Raw genomic sequence first — 22,084 nt, forward strand, 5'->3', positions numbered from 1 at the left:
CTTTTCCAGTTTTTATTAGGGTCATTTGCAGCGAAGAGTTGCGCGCTATTGTCGTACGTCCCGACAATGGGAGTATGATATGCTTGGGCAGCACATGGACCTAGTATAACGTCTTGACAGCTTCTACTCTTTTCCTTTTAGCAACTTACTTTCTACTCATCAATTCGGTCATCGTCCAACTTCTCTCTTTTCTTAACTTTGCTTGCTTCTGACGCTGGTCGTCACTGAACACTTTATCCTTCCATTCTACATTATCGTCGGTCTGGTACCACTCTTTTCAAGCAACAATGTCTTCATCCGATGATCCAAACTCTCCCGCTCGGTCAGAGACCTCAGATTGGCACATTGATGTAAACGACGCCTTCGCAAACCTTCCCACGCTACCTGTTGAAGGCCTTGGAGAGCACGACGACATCAATACTCCTTCGCTCTCTGCCCCATACTCACCTGCTCTATTCGAGAGCTCGCCATCATACATTGATGTACGCGACGTATTTGCAAATGTCCCTGAGTCATCTGTCGACAACTCTGTTCAGCATAACGATGCCGGTCATCATGAACACGTCGACGATCACGACAGCTACATTGACGTGCGTGACGCCTTTGCAACGGTTCCTGCAATACCCGACAACGACCTTGAACACGACAGTTTTGGCCATGTCGACTTTGGACACGACGACTTTGACGGCCACCACAACAATGCCGACTATATTCCTGATGACTTCGAGCAGGTTTTGGGGCTTGCACTCGGTCCAACGCAAGACCGTAACGAGCCCTCAGCAACTATGTTCAATGACTTCGCCGCACAGCTCAACGATGAATACCAGATGCCAGGTAACGACGACTCTGACAGCGAGGACGACCCTCAGATTGTCGCTGCACGCATACTGTCGGGGGCACTCAGTCCAGGTCAACAGGCTGGGGCCATTGGCCGCATGTCTGAGCTCAACATGGACAAGATGTACCATGACCTGATGCGCTCCCACGGGTTTCGTCCGGTGTCCTCCTCTGCTCCAACTGCCACTCTGCTCGATGATGTAGCCGCCGTGCCATCCAACATGCCATCTGGAACTCCATCTGCCATCCCTGTTACTGGCTCAACCACCATTCCATCCGAGACCCTCAACGAGAACGACTACACCCCCATCGCTTGGGAGCCTCAGCCGGATGTAGATCCTAACGCTCCTCCACCCCCTCAGCCGATCTATCCAGCATACACCGGACAGTTCCAGTCTGGCCCAGCTGCTAGAGCATACCGGAAGCGCAACCGCATAGCACCCAAGTCTCTCGCATCAGATGTCGAGCGTGTCAAGCGTCATGGACGTAAGTAGCAGGAGAACCACAAGCTTCCCAACATGAACTGATTGAATTTGCTTTCTAGGCATGTACTGGGTACGCCGCATCTACGAGTCTATGATCGACATCTCCAACGTCAGTGACAGCGCAAACTCCATCCACCGAACGCGGTTCATGGTAGAACAAGCATTCAATCCCTTGGATCTGGAAGCCGCAGCACACCATGTTTTCGATGAAGCCTTGGCTGTGCACGAGCGCGGCTGGGTCCGACCTACCATCTACCACAAGAAGGTGGTACGTGGCAAACTCACGGACGTCAGCGAGAAGTGCTTGGAGAGGCGGCTGGCTCGCATCTGTCTTTGTCTCCAGCAGAAGAAGGCGACGGTTGATGACGCTCTTCGTGGAGGTGTGACTCTTGCGCTTCTGTGCGACAACCCTGAGGCAAGGGGCTTTACTAAGCTTTCCAACAACGCCGGTAACGCAAAGCGTGGAGAGCGACTGAGAGCCGCAAAGGAGGCGGAGGTGGAAGGGGGAGCGGAGGCAGAACAATCTGAGGAGGAAGAGGCATGAGTGTTCTTAATGATGGAGGCGAATGATGACGGGTTGGGAACGAGAGACTGGCCTTGGCTAGATGCCAGATCTTCACTGCTGTTCGATACCCATTCCTTTTAGAGCTTCGTGCTTTTTCGCTTTGGCGGCTGGCCCGCGCAAGTATGAAGCTTTTATACCAGTTCAATGTCAACTGTCATATCACCTACTATCTCGAAGTTCAGTAAAACTTGACTCCGCCCACGCTCTCCACCTGTTGTTTGGTGAAGTTACGCTTTGCTGTCTCCTGTTGGTCCTTGTCCGGCGTATTGGCGACATCTTGCATAGCAGCATCTCTCAGGGCCTTTCTCTTCTTTTTACTCTGGAAGAGAGCCTCTTCGTTCTGAATATCTTTGAGAACTAAGACATGTCAGCTTTCAACACGTCTCTAGCATTCGTGTCTCAGAGTGCCGACTTACCCTCCGCCCATTCTCTCTCATCTGCTGCGTCGCCCGTCCCCAAAGCTGCTTCAACCGAGACGTCTTCGCCTCGTTGTACACGCTCAATGACTTCCCTCAATACACCAATCTTAGCCTCGGCTCTGCGAAGGTTGTGCGTTCTCTCCTGCTTCAACCATAGTATCTGAATGGCCTGGCTGCCGACGAGCAGTCCAAGAATGATGTATGGGGTAGCGGGGTTCCACTCTTTGCGCCTAGGTTGCTCGGAGCGGGTCTTGAGTGGCTTGGGTATCATGGAGGCCCAGAAGCTCGGCTGGATGATGCGGGGGATAGACATGAAGCGTGAATGCGGCAGCGGGGGTGCGAGCATGGCGAAAGCGCGCGCATGTGGACGCGTAGGCGCGATTAGGGCAGTGCGATGTACTACCGGCATGCGTAGTAGCTGACGGAAGAGACTGGACGAGTCCATGATTAGACGTTGCTTCAACAGGCGGGCTTGAGGCGCGTGGGATGGAACTTTTGGTCTCATTGCTCTCCAGGGATATTTTCTGATTTCTGATACCGCGGCTCAAACAAGTTAGCGCTGCTGGAGATGCCGAGGTCCTAATGCATCGCGCATACTTGCTTGATCCGTACAATGAATGATCCTCTACATTGACAAGACTCGAATATGGGCAGTCTTGCACGGAAGCACAGCGCGAAGATTGCAGAGAGCGGAGGCGATGATGATCTGTCACCGTTTGAAAAAGTCCAACACTGGGTTGGTGACCGCCGTGGATACCTTGCAGTAACACCCAGACTAACACGAAGCATTAGTTCGACGCAATCAGCTCCAGCGACTACGATGCAGGTTGTCTTTCAAACTCGATGATGCGGCTCTGATGGTTTTGCATAGGGCCACGATGCTATCCTTGGGCAAATCCTCAAGCTCGAATCTGTGACATTTGCGCCAACCAGCAGCAACCCTCACAACTCGCGCAATGTTATAAGCTTCACCGTGCCCAGACAGCTGTGCAACTCGGCTGGCTCGCTTCATGGCGGCGCCGTGGCCTTGATCTTTGACATTACGACGTCAATGGCCATTACGCCGTGTATGCGCGACGGATTCTGGGATAGTGGGCATGTCTCACGTACCCGGTATGGTGATTCTGCAAGAAGATTTGAGACATGATTGCTAATGCTTTGGCAGTAAGTGCAACCTTGTAGATAGTGTCGGTCTGCCAATGACTTGATTGACGCATTTGAAGTGAACACGACCTACCTGAGACCAGCGGCTGAGGGTACCAAAGTCTTCGTTGAGAGCTGGGTCGAGCATCTTGGGAAGCGACTGGGTCAGACGAGGGGTTTGATGAGGCTGGAATCTGAAGACGGCAAAGTGTGCTATACCTGCGAACATGGGAAAGTGAGCCTGGGTAGTGCTGGTCTGTAATTGTAGTATGATGTTGTGAAGGAATGGGCGTCGCGCGACTAGTGGACCCTGTATGTCATAGCCAACCCAGCGCCAATGCATAGCTGCCATGAGCATGCGGCTTCCTACTACTACACCTGCGACTTCAACTCGACCCACCCCCGCACACAACCAACCATTGCGCCAATGGACCTTGGAGATGAAGAGAGCTCCCCGTGGGGAGGTGCGTGTCTACTGTCTTGTCGACGATACTGCGCAAAGCTGACAGGCTTCCAGATGTGCCCTCACGGTCGAGCCCTGCGCCGAGTGCGTCCAAGGTAGAGCAGAACGACACGCTCGACACCGACTCTCCCGCGCCCTCGACCAAGCCGTCTGCAGACCCGGCCCCTACTGCTGCCTCTGCTCCGCGCTCACCCGCTGGACGCGGTCCCCGACGGCGGCAGTATGGCCTGCAGTCCACCAAACTCGAGGCTGTCGATGATCCCCTCGGCCCTCTAGGCGCTCCCTCGCCGACGACAGGCACCGAGATTGCCCCTCCAGCGCCGCCTCAGAAAGAAGCCGCTGCGTCGCGAAGCACTCGTCCCGCCCCGGGCGGCGCCTCTACACCTTCGCTACGCGGCATGATGGATTCCGTCGACCTCGATGACGACAACGACGAGCAGCAGCCCTCCTCTCAAGCCAGAATACCGCCTCCAGTCCAGGCGCCGTCTTCCACCGCACCTCAGCGCCAGACACAGCCGAGTGTCAGCGTTGAGCAGGCCGCTAAGCCGTCCTTTGCCATCTCTGTAGGCGACCCTCACAAAGTCGGTGACCTCACGAGCTCGCACACAGAATACGCCGTCACTACCAAGACGACTTCCAAGGGCTACCGCAAACCCGAATTCACTGTCTCGCGCCGTTACCGTGATTTCCTCTGGTTATACACACAACTGCACAACAACAACCCTGGAGTTATTATTCCTCCGCCGCCAGAGAAGCAGGCTGTTGGTCGCTTTGAAGCTGATTTTGTCGAGTCACGACGCTCTGCTCTGGAGCGCATGCTTAACAAGGCCGCTGCTCATCCAGTGTTGCAACATGACAGTGACTTGAAGCTGTTCCTTGAAAGCGAAGCCTTCAGCATGGACATCAAGAACAAGGAGCGCAAAGACCCCGGTCTCACTGAGAGCAAAGGCATGTTTGGCTCCATGCTCGGTGGTAGCAGTGGTAAATTCGTGGAACACGATGACGTACGTATGTTAGTTTCTGTAACAGGTCGATTCGCTAACGGTATTGCAGTGGTTCCACGACCGCCGAATCTATCTCGATGCTCTTGAAGCGCAGCTAAAGGCTCTTCTCAAAGCTACAGATGCTGTAGTCACACAACGGAAAGGTCTAGCCGAGGCTTGTGGAGACTTCTCGGCTTCTCTACATTCTCTATCCGCTGTTGAGTTATCGCCATCTTTGTCCGCGCCGCTTGATAGTTTGTCCGACATTCAGATTCGCATTCGGGAGCTTTACGAGCGTCAGGCCCAACAAGACATACTCACCATGGGCATCGTAATAGACGAGTACATTCGTTTGATAGGTTCCGTAAAGACCGCGTTCCAGCAGCGACAGAAGGCCTACCATTCCTGGCATTCTGCTGAGCAGGAGTTACAGAAGCGGAAAACGAACCAGGACAAGCTTTTGAGGCAAGGCAGATCGCAGCAAGATCGTCTGAACCAACTCAGCGCCGATGTTGCAGACGCTGAGCGAAAAGTTCATCAAGCAAGGTTGCTTTTCGATGACATGGGTCGGCTGATGCGTAGCGAACTAGAACGTTTTGAGAGGGAGAAGGTCGAAGACTTCAAGTCAGGCGTCGAAACGTTCCTGGAAAGTGCTGTAGAAGCACAAAAAGAGGCAAGTTCATCTATGGCATCAAACCCTACGGCCTACTAACTTGTATGTTAGCTCATCGAGATCTGGGAAACTTTCCTGATGCAGCTCGATACGGACGAAGGCGATACTTTCGTCCCTCCTGCAGGTGTCGTCGCTTCAGCAAATGCTGACCAGACAACAAGTCACGATTCTGCCAACAATCAAGACTCAGAAAGACGAGAAGTAGGTAACGAAAGTGTGTCAGAAAACCAAGACTAGAGAGCTTAATTGAACACCGAGCGGTTTAATTTGCGGCAAGCATGGGAGCGTTGCAAGGATCACCACTTGTGTGAACGGGACTATAACAGCCCGATTCTGGTATCTATTGCACGAGGTAGAAATGCTTGCTAAATTGTGTCAAGTGAGCCGCATGTGGGTCACTGGGCAGCTTGTAGCGTGGCATTTCCCCATTTGGAATTGGTACGATCATTGCAAATACTCTGACTAGTATTGAACTGCCTGATGGCTGTTGGTGACGTATCATTATGCTTTGACTTCGTTCACTTACAATCGAAAACTGAACCGGTTCGCTCTTGGTCGTTTTACGTTCTTTTGCACCCCTCGTAACAACATGCTCTAAGACATGGCTATAAGCATGCGATCACCAGCTCCAGTTTTATGCTTCCTTCGGCGTGACGTTGCATGTCGGCTCAGGCGCGGGGTGGAGAGAACACTGGGGCCAAGTAGGCGCCGGCAAAAGAGGCGGTTCGCAGCCGGCTAATTCGTTGCGGGCAATCGCCTACATCTCTCGTCGTTCAAAAGCCGCATATATAGCTGATCAATCGTGCAAAGAGTGTCGCAACCTAAAACTGAGAAAGAAAAGTCTGTAGCCATCATGCCGTTGGTTCGTAATCCTATTCTTCCAGGTTTCAACGCGGATCCCTCCGTTCTACGTGTTGGCAATGACGGTAAGATATCGTAATGTTCTGCTTGAGTAGTGTAAGCTAATTGGACGACATAGTGAGTTTTACAGTCTTTACATTTTGTTCCGTTTTATAGCCACGATGCCATGAGAGTCATGGTATGGGCTATTCTGATACGATTAGAAAACAATCCAACTTTGTATATCGAGACTACCATGTGACATCAACTGACAACGTCAAACTAGTATTATATTGCAACGTCCACGTTCGAGTGGTATCCAGGAGTACAGATCCATCACTCGACAGATCTCGCCAACTGGGAGCTCCTATGCCGCCCTTTGAATAGAAAAAGCCAATTGGACATGCGCGGTGATCCCGATAGTTGCGGTACGTACTCGATCGAGATTGACCGTAAATGCGCATTGTTGTAACGAATCTTCAAGGGGTGTGGGCGCCTTGTCTTACACATGACGGTGACAAGTTTTGGCTGGTGTACACCGATGTAAAACGCAAAGATGGCTCATTCAAAGATACGCCCAATTACATTGTCACTGCTGATCGCATCGAGGGTCCGTGGTCTGACCCCGTTTACATCAATTCCTCAGGATTTGACCCATCCCTATTTCACGATGACAATGGCACGAAATGGTTCGTGAACATGCTACAAGACCATCGAAGGCGTCCGCGGTTTTTCGCTGTTAGTACACAATTATCATGGTCAATCGATATGACAGACGCTGACCTTGTGTATCTCCATTCAGGGCATCAGGCTACAGCAATATGATGCTGAAGCGAAAAAGCTTGTCGGCCCATGCAAGACCATCTTCCCTGGTACTGATCTGGCTCTTGTAGAAGGCCCACATCTATACAAGCGGAACGGATGGTACTACTTGTTGACTGCTGAAGGTGGCACAGCATACGAGCACGCCTGCACTTTGGCGCGATCCCGGGATATCTGGGGCCCATACGAACTTCATCCTCAAAAGTACATACTTACTTCCAAAGACGCACCACTGGCATCTCTGCAAAGAGCGGGTCATGGAGATATAGTCGACACCCCAGAAGGCAAGACATACCTCGTTCATTTGACCGGTCGCCCAACTCCCCAGGCCCGCCGCTGCGTTCTTGGACGCGAGACAGCGATTCAAGAGGCTTACTGGGACAAGGATGACTGGCTGTATGTCAAGAATGGACCTGTTCCGTCTCTCCATGTCGAACTGCCAGCACAGCGCGATGACAGCTCCTATTGGTCTGAGCAGCGCTACCTTTTCGACAGCAGCGACGGTATCCATAAGGATTTCCAATGGCTCCGTACACCAGAACCAGAACGTATCTTTAGTACTAAAAATGGTCTGCACCTCGTTGGACGCGAGGCGATTGGATCCTGGTTTGAGCAAGCTCTTGTTGCACGTCGTCAAACGCATTTCTCGTACGACGCAGAAACAGTCGTTAGCTTCAGTCCAGACGACGAACGCACTTATGCAGGCCTGACTGCTTACTATTGTCGATTCAACTTCTTTTACCTGACCGTTACTGCCGACTCTGACGGTCAGCGCGAACTGCTCATCTTAAGCTCGGAAGCTTCATGGCCGGATGGCAATCTGAAACTCCCCCTCGCAGATCCGGTGCCGCTGCCGCAAGAGGGCAAAGTTAGATTGGCGCTGAGCATTCGGGGTAAAGAGCTCCAATTTCGCTACGCTCTGGAGGGACAGGCGAACCTGACAGATATCGGACCTGTCTACGATGCTTCGATCTTGAGTGATGAGTGTGGCGGTCATCAAGCGTTAGTTCATTGTCCCCTCTAGCCACACTACATGCGTATGCTGACTTTGCGAAAACAGACACGGGAGCTTTACTGGCGCATTTGTAGGCATGGCAGCATCTGATATCAATGGCACAGAAAAGGTAGCGTCATTCGATTACTTTCTATACACGCCCGTAAAGCATAGTACAGACCGCTACGATATGTGATAAGACAGTATGTCTCGGTTCACATCACGGCGTAGTATAGTCATATTAAATATCGAGAATGGTCTGCTTGACATTGTGCACGTACAAGTCCGTAATCTCATCACAATTGTGTGCCTGCAGCTTGGCTGAGGCATCCATTGCAAGAGGGCGTGGATACGAGTTAGACACAATGTGATAACGGGTAGTGTTGATACAAGATCGCGGCTCCAAGTGTTTCAGACCAGCATCCGTAGCGCCCCACTCCTTCTAGTTTGAACTGTTGGAAAACCGTAACATGACTCGCGCAGTACTTTATGTTACACCAGCGAGAGATAGGGCTTGAAGTGGGGCCTTTTCGACGTACGGACTTGACTTGTTGTACCAAGTGCAGGCAGGATATGTCGGACTCTTGCAATTCAAGGCTGAGCAGCAATTTTAGCCTGATACGGCTGTCGTTCATATGTCTGTGTCGCAGATATCTGTGTTCTGACCCCTACGTCTCAGCATCGTTTCAAAGCATGGCCATAGTAGACTACATAGAGGTAGACTCGAACCTCAAATTTTCAAAGGCCATCAAATTCATTCTGAATCCGAACAAACCAAGCTGAACCCAGCTTCTTCGTTCAGTCCCCCTGGTCTCGTCATATACGCAGACGCTTCCCAATAGCACTATCCCGACCACAGAGCCAGCACAGGATGTGGGCACCGAACCGCGTACACCCAGGTGCTAAACGCACTTCATCAGTCCATTCGATCGTATCTTTACAGTCAGGGAGCCGCCCCGTATCGATGAGTTCGCCTCAGATGCAGAGACAATCGAGGAGCTATGAATCGGACAACTACTCTGACCTAGGTTCAGAAGACGAACAGCCGTACACCCGAGGTCCACAAAACACCTCAATGTCAGCTATGTCGCAAATGCAACGACAGCAACCTAACTCCACAGCGAACCTGGTCGCTCAGAAAGTAGGAAACGACGTTAGCTATGCTGCCCCCACAAACAGACCGCAATATCAAGACCAGAGAACTTTTGTTGAGCAACCAGTAGACGACGATGCGACTTCGCGGTCCTCTACACTGGATGGCAATGAAGAGGATGTCCCGTATCCACTGAAGAAGTCATTGGCGCATTCTGCCATCAAAATGAGCCTCACAGGACAGGAACCGGCATCTCCAGCACCCGCACCGCACATTCCCGGCCCTCTAGAGTCGCAGCTTGCTGCCTTGATGTCCAAGCTTGTCTATATCGAACAAGCGAACCCTATCTTAACGGTCAAGCCTGAGGAATATGAGCAGACGATGGCGCGTTTGAAAGCGCTAGAAGAGGAAAAGAAGCTGTGGTGGAAGCGACACGAGGCCATCTGGAGCCTTCGAGACGAAGACGTGGAGAACAACATCAAGATTCGCGTAAGTGCAAGAGACAATGAGCTGGCGAAGGCCATGTGCTAATATGGTGCAGGGATTGTTAGCTAGCTGTCGACGCGAACTGGACGCGACCAAAGCATTACGCGATGAAGATCTTCTAAACGTACAGATTGTACGGAGCAAGCTTGCGGAAAAGACCAGAGAAGTGGAGCGACTGCATGCACAGACCGGACGTAGCAGCCCGAGCCGAGGGCGTCCAGGCAGCTTTCTCGAACGGCGCGATACAACAGATCTATTCACTGCGGCCAAGGTGGCAGCTCTTGAGCAACGAGCTCTCGAACTAGAAAAGAGAAACTCGGACCTTGTCGCGCAGTTGGCAACGTCGGGAGGTGGTAGCATCGATGACCTGAACCGGGCAACAGCTCACCAGGCATGGAAAGGAACAGTTACCGATCTGGAATCGAAGATCAAGGCCAAGGATGCTGAGATCTCGCGTCTAAGGGGCCAGGGTGCCTCTGCGGGAAGCGGGCAGATGGACTGGTACCGAATTGAAGCGCTACTGGAGGAACATTCAAGCTACCGTGAGAGCATCGGAGGCAAGCTGCAGGCTCTCCGGTCAGAAAAGGAGGGACTCATGAGAGATCTACACCGCAAGGAGAACGAGTGCCAAGTGTTGGAGCTCAAAGTGCAGACGCTGCAGAGACGCGCAAACGTAGTGTGACGGAGGCGGTATAATGCCAGGATTGAGTTTGTTGCCGAATACCCATGAATGAATATTTTTTTGTTTGTTTGAATGCATTGCGGAGCCGGAAAGCCTAGGTGCGTCAGCGTGCATGTGTGGAGACGGTGAGGCGGCTCTGAATGGTGGCTGACGTGGCTGGTGTAGTCAAAGCTTAGCTCGCTTCCTTGCTTGGTACCTGGCAAACATCGTCATATCATTCCATAGCCGTCGAGCGCATCCTGCTTTTGGCTGTCCCCACAGCGTACGGCAGGCTCAATCCGGACAATGACATCGTTTGTTGCTTCGCGCAGTCTTTTAAAGCCGATGATGTCTCCCTACTTTCTCAGGTACGGCTTGCGATCTAGCCTTCATCGTCCACCATGCAGTCGGCTCTCGTGTCTCTTCTCGCAGTTGCTAATGCGGCCACCGCACAGGCGGCCTATTCATTCGACCCCTTGCAGCATCTTGCCGGCATTGCCCCTTACTTCGAAGATCCGCGCCTTGACCCGAAGCCACCTCAGGGTTGCAACGTGACGCGCGCTTCGTACCTCATCCGTCATGCCGCCATTTACGCCAATGACTTTGATTATGAGGAGTACATTGAGCCCTTCACAGACAAGCTGAAGAACACGACAGCGAATTGGCGAAGTGCTGGACCCCTATCCTTCCTTTCTAAGTGGGAGACACCCATAAGCGATGAAGAGCTAGAAGACCTCACTTCCGTCGGCAGGCTTCAATCATACAAGCTGGGTGTTGACGTCCGTCTGCGCTATCCCACCTTCAAGGACCCTGAGCGTGTGTGGACATCAACTGCTGAGAGGACCGAGCTCAGTGCGTCTTCATTCATTGACGGCCTCGTGGCTGAGAGCAACAACACCAAACGCGTTTCCGTGCGCGAAGATGCTGCTCGGGGCGCGGATTCTCTGACACCCTACAAGGGTTGCCCCAAGTACAGCTCTTCCTACGGTAGTGACCAGTCATCTGTACGTATCTCGAGTGACAGAAGATGACCACGACTAACACTCCTGTAGCAATACCAAGAAACGTACACCAAGCCCATCGTCGATCGTCTGAATGCGTATGCTCCTGCCTTCAACTTCACCGCCGATGATGTTGTGGGCATGCAGCAGCTGTGCGGATACGAGACTGTCATCCGTGGCTCTTCCCCATTCTGTTCTCTCGACCTCTTCTCCCAGGACGAGTGGCTCTCCTTCGAGTACATGAATGATATCATGTATTTTTACAACACCGGCTATGGAAGCACACAGCTGTCGGGCGCCCTTGGCCTTCCTTGGCTCAACGCTTCCGCCATCGAATTGCTCGCCGACGAGGCTGACCAGGATCTCTATGTCTCCTTCACGCATCGCGAGTTGCCTCCTACCGTCGTAGTCGCTATGGGCCTGTACAACAATTCTGCCTATTCCGGATCGAACGACCCTAACGCCACGATGCCGCTCGACAGGCCCAACCACTCGAGAGCATGGAGGTCATCAAGAATTCTACCTTTCTTGTCCAACATTGCCATTGAGAAGATGACATGCGACAGCTACGGATTCTCTGCCGACGAGTATTTCCGAGTTTTGGTTAACAAGGATCCACAACCGCTGTCTTGTGCTGACGGCCCAGGAGAGAGCTGTTCCAAGAGCGCGTTCCAGGATTTCATTCAAGAAAGAGCCGCACTTTTTGGCGGATATACTGAGGAGTGCCAACCGGAGTACTCAAACTCTACTGACGTTCTTACTTTGTATAATTAAGACGACGCTTAGTGTCGCGATGATATAATACCATTTTTGTAATATGCCAATCATCGTTCCCGCATGATCCGTTCAGTGAAAAATGACGCTAGTAGGCTCGGCGATCGCGGACACTTGTTGAAACGTTGACGATCACCATGACCTGAATAACGCTCAATATCACACCACTGTGTGGTTGAGTAGTTGATTGTTTCTAATGGTGCCAAGTCTTGGGGCAGATCCATATTCCGCCGCCTTCCGCTTTACTGTAGTGTTGGCGCGAGTCGCAATGTCTGATGTGTCGAGCTACACCCGCGTGGCTTGACAGCTACAACATCGTATGCAGGGGCGGAGGAGCACCTGGAACAATGCACATGTTGATGTTCGAACAGCAAGACGCGTTCACGTGCGAAACACATGTGCCGATGCGACTCAACAAGTGTTCAAGGTGCACCTAGCCCTATTGATTTTTGTAGACGTCATGACTAGCAGTCTTGGGTGCACTGATCCAGGAATACCCGAGTGTGGCGCGCTACAACGCGTCTTCTTTACAACGCTCATCGCAATTGTGCCGCTTCTCATACATTTACCAGTCTACCAAATGGGGGACCATATCGAGAACAAGGGCACGCGCCCTAGTGCGATCGTTGTCGGTGCTGGTGCCGGAGGTGTCGCGACTGCAGCGCGACTTGCAGCATCAGGCTACAAGGTTACTGTAGTCGAGAAGAATGACTTCTCTGGCGGGAGATGCAGTTTGATACACCGCAACGGATATGTGAGTTGACAAGTGTGCGGTGCACCGCTCCTCATCGCTAACCGCTACGCAGAGGTTCGACCAAGGCCCGAGCTTGCTGCTTCTCCCTCGATTCTTCCACGAGACATTCGAGGATCTTGGGACCTCACTCGATGCCGAGGGCGTCAAGCTGGTCAAGTGTGAACCGAATTACAACGTTCATTTCCACGATGACACTACGTTCAAGCTCTCAACCGACATCTCCATCATGAAGGGTGAAATCGAGCGTTTTGAAGGAAAAGACGGCTTCGAGCGATACCTTGGTTTCCTGCAAGAATCGCATCGCCACTATGAAGTTTCCATCATCCATGTGCTGAAGAAGAATTTCTACTCGTTACTGAGCATGGTTCGCTTCGATTTCTTGTTGCATCTCTTCGAGCTACATCCGTTCGAGAGTATCTACTACCGAGCGAGCAAATACTTCTGGACGGAGAGGTTGCGAAGAGTCTTCACATTTGCAAGCATGTATATGGGTATGAGCCCATTTGATGCCCCGGGAACCTACAGTCTGTTGCAATACACGGAGTTGGCTGAGGGTATTTGGTATCCCATTGGCGGCTTCCACAAAGTCAGTATATTCCAACGCAGGAAATTCTCTCGCTAACTTGATCAGGTGGTGGAATCTCTTGTCAACGTCGGTGAGCGCTTGGGCGTTGAGTTTAGGTTTGATAGTCCGATCCGCAACATACAGCTTTCAGATGATGGGAAGCGTGCCACAGGCGTTGTCTTTGAGGACAACACCAAGGAACCGCTAACCGCCGATGTTGTTGTTTGCAACGCAGATCTGGCATATGCATACAATCAGCTTCTTCCCTCTTCCTCATTCGGGCGATCCCTCTTAAAAAAGGAGGCTTCTTGCTCCAGCATATCCTTCTACTGGGCACTGGACCGGCAATTTCCTGAACTAAGCGCCCACAACATCTTTCTCGCCGAAGACTACAAGGAAAGTTTTGATAGCATCTTCAAGAAGCATCTGATACCGGATCAACCCAGCTTTTACGTCAACGTTCCGTCCCGCGTTGACCCTTCTGCGGCGCCAGAGGGGTGTGATTCTATCGTCATCTTGGTACCGGTTGGGCACTTGGAAGTCGATTCGACGGACTCGCACAAGGGCTCCAAGCACACGAAGGGCCTGACTCAAGATTGGGATTCTATGGTAGCATCAGCGCGCGAAACTGTCATCAAAACCATGGAAGCACGACTCAACATTTCACTTGGTCCCCATATTATCGAAGAAACTATCAACACGCCACCTACATGGAAGTCTTCATTCAACCTCGACCGTGGCGCCATCTTGGGTCTGAGCCACTCCTTCTTCAACGTGCTCAGTTTCAGGCCGAAGACCAAGCATCGCAGCATCGAAGATCTGTACTTTGTCGGTGCAAGCACTCACCCTGGTACTGGAGTTCCTATTGTGCTCGCTGGTGCCAAACTGGTTACTGAACAAATACTCTACGACCGGCAGCAAGAGAGTCGCATTCCGTGGCGCCCACTAGGCACCAAAGAAACCAAGGCGTCACCAGCTCCTCTGGATCGGACACAAAACGGACCATATCTCAGTTGGCTCGTTTGGATACTGTTGAGCATCTTCCTCGTGTTTACGACTGTACCCGGTGCTTTGTACTATCAAAATCAAAAGGCTGGCAATGGGTTGATGGGTGATTGGTAATGTGCTGGTGCACAGTTTGCTGAGGTATGGGCCTTTAATGCATCATATCACCTTAACTGTATCTACATAGTTCAATACCCACTTTTTATCGTCAGCCTAGCATGGATCATGATTGTAGACGGCTATTGTCAAAGGAACGTAGACGGCGAACATTAGATGTATTTCCATCATTGTTCACACATGGTGATGAAAAAGAGGAAAGATTTATTATGCTACTATCACAGAGGGTATCCCACGCTTAATCGTAATCACAATCTGCGCCACACCCAATACGTTATCATTACCATATTACAACTTCCGCCGTACCTGCAGTACATCTTCCCCGTTCATGAGAGATCATGTTTTAAGCAAAACTCAAACCTCGGTCTAAACAGTGTTGTCGACATGAGGAGCAGTGCCGTTGTAGCCATCGGGGTGGGTAGCGGTCTGTCCGTTGTTCACGGCATCAGGCTTGCGCTTCTCATGAACCATGGCATCGCCATCGTAGTCCTTGATAGAGAGGCCGAGGCGGGCCGGGTCGATATCCTTGTGGCCCCACAGGAGGAGAGCACCGAAGCATGGCTTGGCTAGGAAGTCAAGTACACCGTAGAAAACAGCTTCGCTATCAGGGGCAATGAGGTTACTATTCTAATGTTAGTCACTGTATGGTTATACAACATTCGGGTCTGAGTGTGACTTACCCGCCCTCGGCGACTCCCCATGCGATTGGGTACAGGATCCAAAGCAGAGCGGTCATACTCCCGCACGTCATGAATGCCCTCTCAACATCGCGGCCGAATTTCTTTGCGTGAAGGCGCGACTCCCAGACAAGTTGGTAGACGATGTAGAAAAGAGCAAAGCAGCCTACGTGTTGTTAGAAATGATCTAGCAGGATACTCGGATACAAAGTAAGAAAAAGAGAAAGTGCTTACCAAAAGCGAAGTAGGCCCACTTGTAACGGTTGTCGATGAGGGCACCGATCAGACCGGTGATAACCATAATCTCATCAACCATGATGACCCAAAGTATAGTCGGCCATGGCATGCCAGCAGTCAAAAGCAAGTCAAGGAGCAGCAGAGGCGTAGTGATGAACCAGTCGATGTAACGAGCATAGTAGATCGAACGGTAGTTTCCTGCTACCTTGGGGTCGCTGCGGTGGAACTCGACTGCGATTGGTGTAAAGCCCAGGTTGGATCCCATTGTGACTATAAGGAACCTTATCAGTATATGGCTCGCGTGTTTATAGTTTGAGACTTGAAGACTTACAGTAGGCGATGCATGCGACGAAGACTACAGATGCGGTGATGTAGTGGAAAAGACGGTCGCGACGCTGCTTGCGGTAGGCCAGACCTAGGAAAACAAATCCAGAGAATCCCATCGCAGCGCAAATAGCGAAGTAGAAGTCGGATCCACGTGTCGTGATGGCAATGTCTGCCGTTGCACCATTGACGGTGTTGTCTATTACATGTTAGGAGGATGTCCAAAACACATCAAATCACCCAGGGAGGGAGATATACCATTGTATTGGAGCACGTTATTTCTACGAGCGAGATCCATTGCGAAGAAGGTTGTCAATTGCAAAATTGATAACAGAGGATGGAGATGTACCAAGAGAAGCTTATCGCAGCCATGTGGCTGCAAGCTCTGGGTTATATCTTGGAAGCCAGCCCACGAGATCCAAACATGCCGTCATGACGACATATCTCGCGCGCGGGAATAGAGCTTGATCATGCACATGTTCGAAACCTCGAATCGAGCAAGGGGGTCCAGACTAGGCCACGATCGCGCGACAAACAAGTAAAGACCAATCAGAAGTATACGCTATAGTTTAGCAGTGTCAGTTTCTGATTCACAAATCGCTGATATCAATGACCACTTGCAGCTTCTCGGTGTAATAGATATATCACACTATGCTCATTACCGACGCTAGATCTTCTGAGCATAGCGCCCGGGCTTTCCGTCCCACCTCTTGAGTGGAGGGCCACTAGGATTAAGCTTTATGACGTCGATCTGTTAAGCTTACTTTGACATCGACTTGCGTGAATCGCATGTCCACTACTGTTAGGCTGGCCTCGATTTTACGGTCTGTTGAGGTCTGCTGGTGTTGACACATGTATTTCGACATGGGAACGCGTAAGCATAGTTTTCAAATGTGCCGCATAACGGGAACGATTGCAGGACAGTTGATCATTACCGCATCGCATGGTGGTGTGATCTTCTTGTGCACTTACTGCCCAGGCAGGCATCGATCCAGTCGGTGTTTTTTTACGTCAGTACGATGGAGGGCGTTAGATATGCTTGCTGCAGGACCGACCGCTACGGCAAAGATCGGCACATACAAGCTTTCGTTAAAGCGGGGCGAATCTAGATTCTACAGCGTTGCTAGGGTTGTGCCTCACTCCACCAAAACAACGCACCGCATGTGTGACAAGTCTTGTTTGAATGCTTTGGATATTAATTAAATCTTGCTAAAAAGACTTCGTAGAGTACGTAACATGGTGGTAGCGTTCAAGTCGCGAGTCCAATCGGTTTGTTAGACATGTGGTCCAAAAACACAGGCGCTGCTAGCCCAAATAACTAATGAGAGATTTCCGCAAATTGCTCGATCCCGTCTCGGAATGCACATCCGACTCGGATCTCACTGTCGCGACTTCTCGCTGATGAGCGATGTCTTCCTCAGTGAACCAGTTTCCGTGTAGGCCGTAAGGTATCCTAGTCCCAAGTTGAATCTTGCAAATGACAGTCTGCATGTCGCTTGCATCCAGAACCCACAACTCGCTCTCTGCATCTGCTTTGCATTCTCCGTTTTCGTCTAGCTGGTCTTCGTTGAAGACATAGAAGAGTAAATAACCTTCTTGTTCGGTGGCGCCAGCGCCATCATCAGCTTCAGCCTCCTTCATCTTACGAGGCACGAATCTAGCTTCTTGGCCAAAGTGATTCGGCGGAAGTTGGAATGCTTTTATGGGATCGTTGTGGTCGTTTGACGCGAGTATCTCGACAATTGAGCGGTTGTCAACACAACCGTTGACAGCCTGTGGAGGTGATTGCTGAGCGCGTCTGAGTAGAGTCTGTACATCTACCCTAACAAGTATATCGATTTTGGTCGCCTTGCCTAATGCCGCACCAAACGATTCATCTGAAGTGCTACATCCGTAAATGTATCGTGCGCGCGACATTTCCGTGGCAGGATGTATGGTGGGAAATTCGAAAGGAATGGCTGCTAATGCAAACTCGTGAGTGATGGTGTTAGACGAGCCCGGAGCGAGTGAGAACTGGTAGTAATACAATCGACATTGTTCTTCGTCGTCGTATGAGATGGGGATGTTATGAGGCGCCCTTGATGACTCTGGCTCATTGTGTCGTCCCAGCAAAGGCGACGTGTCGTCTAGGAAAGGCTTCTCGGGATCTTGAACCTGTTCTTCGTCATCGTACTTGGCGAAGAAGGACATGGGTTTACTGCGCACTATCTCCTTGTGATTCGGATGTGGGGGAGGCTCGATGTTGCCAGCACTAAAGACCAAGGATGCAGACGTCAGCCGGCAGGCTAACATGCTGACAGCAGAGATACCACCGGCGCTGTTGTACTCATCCCAAGTGTTGGCTGTGTGGAGGATCAAGCAACCGTCTGTCTCGAACCAACGTACTGACTCGGGATGATGTCGGGGAAAGATACCGAACCTAGCGGGTTTCTCAGGCTCGTAGAAGACTATGGGCTTATTCTTTGCCAGGTTCAAAGGAGTAAGAGAGAGTGGCAAGTCGAGTATAACAGTGTTATGTCGGGATACGCCAAAATCGTGCATGAGTCGTCCGCCAGAGCATCCAGGGACTGGTGCATTAATGATTCTGCTTCCTTCCGAGCTAGTTCTCTTCGCGACCGAGTTTTCAGCTGGGAGACAAGAATAGTGGACATAGGGTGCAACAAAGTTGCAATGGAAGAGAACCATCTCGTTGGTTTCTCTGTCAACCTTGGGATGACCCGTTGTCCACTCCTTCATCCAGCTCAGCAAGCCAGTTCCACCAAAAGCTTCACGCTTTTCATCGGCATGTGAGTCTCGGTCGCCAGGTGCAGCTTCTCCTTCGGCACGATTTCCGTCAAACCAGCCTACTGTCTCGAGGCTTGGCAACGCGATGCGCATTGGCGGCCCACTCTCGCATGTTGCTAGTGCACGTCCATCGTGATATAATATGCTGGTGTTGGCCACGCTGATTCGCTTGACAGCACGTGCAGAACCCAAGATGTGCGTCCAGAAGACAAGCAGAACAGTACGCATGATGCGCCATAGAATGAGCAGCAAGCTGGATGCAGGATTAACAAGTGTCGCAATGCTAGGCAGAATAGGCGTGCGAAGTGTCGGGTTTTCGACGGCAGTACGGTACACGTCGGTGAGAATGAACTGGTTCACAAAGTTGACAATGGGCTTCGTAGGGTCGGTGAGAGAGCGGCTGAACCATACTCCCGAGAGCATGCCATCGCCGTCGAACCAATGCGCCTCACGTCCCAAGTCGGAATTGGTCACGGGATTACCGCCGTTGCGGACGTACATGCCGCCCAGCAGCTCTTCTGGGATCCGGCCGGTCCATGAGACGGGCGTGGGAGGACATGTTGTAGTGATGGGCGCAAAGTTGCCGGCGAGGTATCTACAAGGAATCAGTCAGGGCGATGTGCAGATTTTGGGGAATCAACTAGGAGGGCATGCGTACGGGTGCTTTGGCGTCGTCGACTTGCTGTGCGGTCCAGTCTTGGACATTACGGCGGTGTTATTGTCTTGGCGGCATTGAAAGACGCGTGTGGGTTGGCTCAGGACAACGGCGCAGGCAATTCATTAGTACAGTGGGTTTGATCTGTCTTCACATGTCGCCGCGGCGAAAGCGGGACTGTGTCAGGAAGCGGTGGCATGATGCAATAAAGACAAGGCTGCTGCCCAGTTCCACGGGTATCCGGTTGACGTCTGCTCGTGATGGCGGCCAGACAATCGTGATGTCATGTTGAAGCTTGCATAAAGACTAGTCTGTTTTGGGCAGCGCGCATCCTCCATCTCCGCCCGAGGAACGCCGTCTCAACGACATTGCAAATATTCTATCATGGCCTCTTCCGCGTTATCTCTTGTGCCTGACGCCCGCCGCGGCCTAGTCTGTTCCCCTGCAGCATTGGGTCCATGAGTGACGCTGATTGCATATCTCTCCGGCTACTCCCTTCTGTTTACACGGTGCCATCATGGGTTTCGACTACGCGCTCGTGTACGTGACGCGCCCTCTTCCTGCATTCCACCAATATGGCTGACATTAACGGCTAGTCATCTCAAGTACACGATCCCCCCGGCCGTGGGGCTTACCTGGCTCTATCGCCCTTTCTTCACCAAACTTGACGTGTACAAGGTCGTTTACCTGATATTGGTTGGTACGCGCATCCTCGCCAACACTTCTCGTGCTAACAGACCAGGTCGCTGTGCTGTCGACCATACCATGGGACTCGTACCTTATTCGCACCGGGATCTGGAGCTACCCCGCCCATGTCATTGTTGGACCCAAGCTGCTGGATATCCCTCTAGAAGAGGTCTTTTTCTTCGTCGTGCAGACATACAACACATCGGTCCTCTATCTTCTCCTCAGCAGGCCCACCTTTCAGCCCGTCTACCTCAGCCCTGAACGCGGCGCATCCGGCCATCGATGGCGATACACCAAATTTGCTGGCCAAATCTTCTTTTTGGGCGTGATTGCGTGGGGATGGCGTTGCATCAAAGATGACAGCAAAGGAACTTACACTGGACTCATCTTGATATGGGCCGGCCCGTTTCTGCTGCTGCTCTGGTATGGCAACCATCACTATGCCTTGAACACTCACTAACTGGAAGCAGGAGTCTTGCATACCAATTCATCCTGGCGCTCCCTCTAACCAATACCGCGGCACCCATCATCCTTCCGACACTTTACCTCTGGATCGTCGATACCTTGGCCTTGCGTAGAGGAACATGGGTAATCAACACAGGTACAAAATATGGCGTGCACTTATGGGATGGCCTCGAAATTGAAGAAGCCCTCTTCTTCTTGGTTACCAACTCGCTTATAGTATTTGGTCAGTTGGCGTTTGACAATGCTCTTGCAGTGCTTTACACCTTCCCGGCGTTATTCTCGAAGCCCTCCCTGCTCCCATCACCCATGGTCTTGATGCGCGCTTTGCTCACTTCATGCTCCAAGTACGACGATGCGCGCCTTGTAGGCCTTGGCGAGGCTGTGCATCGTCTCAAGCGAAAGAGCCGTAGTTTCTACCTCGCCTCCGCAACGTTCCCTGGACCTTTACGGGCGGATTTGTTGCTACTCTACTCCTTCTGCCGCGTTGCTGATGATCTGGTGGACAATGCTTCCTCTGCCGATGAGGCTAAGGACTGGATAGCGAAATTGCGCAAGTTCCTGAATAATACTTACAGCGATTCTGCATCTAAGCCTACTATACAAGCCCAAGTCCGGGAAGACTTTCCGGCCGGCACGCAATCTGCACTCCTGCAGCTTCCAGCTGCTAAGCTCTCGCACCAACCGCTGGAGGATCTTTTGCGCGGGTTTGAGATGGACCTTGCTTTCGACAAGGAGCCTCTGATCAGAACCACGGAGGATTTGCGTTTGTACTCGGAGCGTGTGGCGGGCACTGTAGCTCAAATGTGCATTGAACTCATCTTCAACTGGTATCCTAGCGCTTTACCTGTTGAAGAGCAACGGGCTATAGTTACTGCTGGTAACGGTATGGGCGTGGCCCTACAGTATGTCAACATCGCGCGCGACATAGAAGTAGACGCTAAGATTGGGCGTGTTTATCTTCCTCTGAAGTGGCTTGCTGAAGTGGGGTTAAGTTACGACGAGGTATTAAAGAAGCCAGATCACCCGCAAATCGAGGCCTTGCGTAAGCGTCTTCTGAAGGATGCATTCTCTCTATACGAAGAGGCCAAAGATGCGATCGAGCGTTTGCCAATTGAGGCGAGAGGCCCTATCCGGGTCGCGGTTGAGAGTTACATGGAGATTGGAAGGGTCTTAGGACAGGACAACTTCAAAGTCAAAGCTGGACGTGCTACTGTGCCCAAGTCGAGGAGGATAATGGTCGCTTGGAGAACACTTAATCGCTAATACAACTTGCGAGATTTATGCCTTTAATGCTTGTAACAATACCAATGAACTGCCCTGCTTGCAGGATCTCCAAAGTCGTGATGCATGAGACGAAAGCGGAGAATGTGATTGGCTGGACCGGAAACGTCTGTGATTGGCGCACGTGCAGTATCGCGTCCCGTTTCTCCAACTCGCACCTGAACTATCTCTCCATCACCATATTTCCTGGAACCCTTAAAAAGCGTAATATGTATCAAAACCGGCTACTGGATCCAACGGGCGCGTCTCTTGTTTCTACTAGCAGGAAGAAGAAGGGCGGGCCGCGGACCGTAA

At 51.6% G+C, this 22,084-nt stretch overlaps 10 protein-coding genes across 10 annotated transcripts; 7 read left to right on the forward strand and 3 right to left on the reverse strand.

The window, feature by feature from the left end:
- Positions 1 to 287: 287 nt before the first annotated feature.
- Positions 288 to 1,866, forward strand: AA0111_g6968 (hypothetical protein; the record flags this gene model as incomplete). The annotated part of the gene is made up of 2 exons (XM_028653248.1): positions 288 to 1,323; positions 1,382 to 1,866. 2 exons carry the CDS (start codon positions 288 to 290, stop codon positions 1,864 to 1,866), a joined length of 1,521 nt encoding a protein of 506 aa, XP_028505606.1.
- Positions 1,867 to 2,065: 199 nt separating this feature from the next.
- On the reverse strand, positions 2,066 to 2,652 carry AA0111_g6969 (hypothetical protein; the record flags this gene model as incomplete). Its single annotated transcript, XM_028653249.1, has 2 exons — positions 2,066 to 2,244; positions 2,304 to 2,652. 2 exons carry the CDS (start codon positions 2,650 to 2,652, stop codon positions 2,066 to 2,068), a joined length of 528 nt encoding a protein of 175 aa, XP_028505605.1.
- Positions 2,653 to 3,786: 1,134 nt separating this feature from the next.
- Positions 3,787 to 5,805, forward strand: AA0111_g6970 (hypothetical protein; the record flags this gene model as incomplete). The annotated part of the gene is made up of 4 exons (XM_028653251.1): positions 3,787 to 3,913; positions 3,967 to 4,916; positions 4,966 to 5,568; positions 5,620 to 5,805. 4 exons carry the CDS (start codon positions 3,787 to 3,789, stop codon positions 5,803 to 5,805), a joined length of 1,866 nt encoding a protein of 621 aa, XP_028505412.1.
- A 1,006-nt stretch (positions 5,806 to 6,811) lies between these two features.
- Positions 6,812 to 8,420, forward strand: AA0111_g6971 (Beta-xylosidase; the record flags this gene model as incomplete). The annotated part of the gene is made up of 4 exons (XM_028653252.1): positions 6,812 to 6,836; positions 6,893 to 7,146; positions 7,211 to 8,232; positions 8,291 to 8,420. The coding sequence occupies 4 exons, from the start codon at positions 6,812 to 6,814 to the stop codon at positions 8,418 to 8,420; spliced, it is 1,431 nt and encodes a 476-aa protein (XP_028505413.1).
- Positions 8,421 to 9,308: 888 nt separating this feature from the next.
- Positions 9,309 to 10,485, forward strand: AA0111_g6972 (hypothetical protein; the record flags this gene model as incomplete). Its single annotated transcript, XM_028653253.1, has 2 exons — positions 9,309 to 9,806; positions 9,859 to 10,485. The coding sequence occupies 2 exons, from the start codon at positions 9,309 to 9,311 to the stop codon at positions 10,483 to 10,485; spliced, it is 1,125 nt and encodes a 374-aa protein (XP_028505414.1).
- Positions 10,486 to 10,865: 380 nt separating this feature from the next.
- On the forward strand, positions 10,866 to 12,239 carry AA0111_g6973 (hypothetical protein; the record flags this gene model as incomplete). Its single annotated transcript, XM_028653254.1, has 2 exons — positions 10,866 to 11,468; positions 11,517 to 12,239. 2 exons carry the CDS (start codon positions 10,866 to 10,868, stop codon positions 12,237 to 12,239), a joined length of 1,326 nt encoding a protein of 441 aa, XP_028505415.1.
- A 460-nt stretch (positions 12,240 to 12,699) lies between these two features.
- Positions 12,700 to 14,680, forward strand: AA0111_g6974 (Phytoene desaturase; the record flags this gene model as incomplete). The annotated part of the gene is made up of 3 exons (XM_028653255.1): positions 12,700 to 12,993; positions 13,046 to 13,579; positions 13,625 to 14,680. The coding sequence occupies 3 exons, from the start codon at positions 12,700 to 12,702 to the stop codon at positions 14,678 to 14,680; spliced, it is 1,884 nt and encodes a 627-aa protein (XP_028505416.1).
- A 366-nt stretch (positions 14,681 to 15,046) lies between these two features.
- Positions 15,047 to 16,216, reverse strand: AA0111_g6975 (hypothetical protein; the record flags this gene model as incomplete). The annotated part of the gene is made up of 5 exons (XM_028653256.1): positions 15,047 to 15,302; positions 15,361 to 15,523; positions 15,592 to 15,864; positions 15,926 to 16,117; positions 16,177 to 16,216. The coding sequence occupies 5 exons, from the start codon at positions 16,214 to 16,216 to the stop codon at positions 15,047 to 15,049; spliced, it is 924 nt and encodes a 307-aa protein (XP_028505417.1).
- Positions 16,217 to 17,223: 1,007 nt separating this feature from the next.
- On the reverse strand, positions 17,224 to 19,407 carry AA0111_g6976 (hypothetical protein; the record flags this gene model as incomplete). The annotated part of the gene is made up of 2 exons (XM_028653257.1): positions 17,224 to 19,297; positions 19,361 to 19,407. The coding sequence occupies 2 exons, from the start codon at positions 19,405 to 19,407 to the stop codon at positions 17,224 to 17,226; spliced, it is 2,121 nt and encodes a 706-aa protein (XP_028505418.1).
- A 467-nt stretch (positions 19,408 to 19,874) lies between these two features.
- Positions 19,875 to 21,772, forward strand: AA0111_g6977 (Bifunctional lycopene cyclase/phytoene synthase; the record flags this gene model as incomplete). Its single annotated transcript, XM_028653258.1, has 4 exons — positions 19,875 to 19,897; positions 19,954 to 20,053; positions 20,100 to 20,467; positions 20,515 to 21,772. 4 exons carry the CDS (start codon positions 19,875 to 19,877, stop codon positions 21,770 to 21,772), a joined length of 1,749 nt encoding a protein of 582 aa, XP_028505419.1.
- Between the last annotated feature and the right edge of the window lie 312 nt (positions 21,773 to 22,084).

Source organism: Alternaria arborescens, assembly GCF_004154835.1.
Source record: "Alternaria arborescens strain FERA 675 chromosome Unknown contig_15, whole genome shotgun sequence".
NCBI lineage: Eukaryota > Fungi > Ascomycota > Dothideomycetes > Pleosporales > Pleosporaceae > Alternaria > Alternaria arborescens.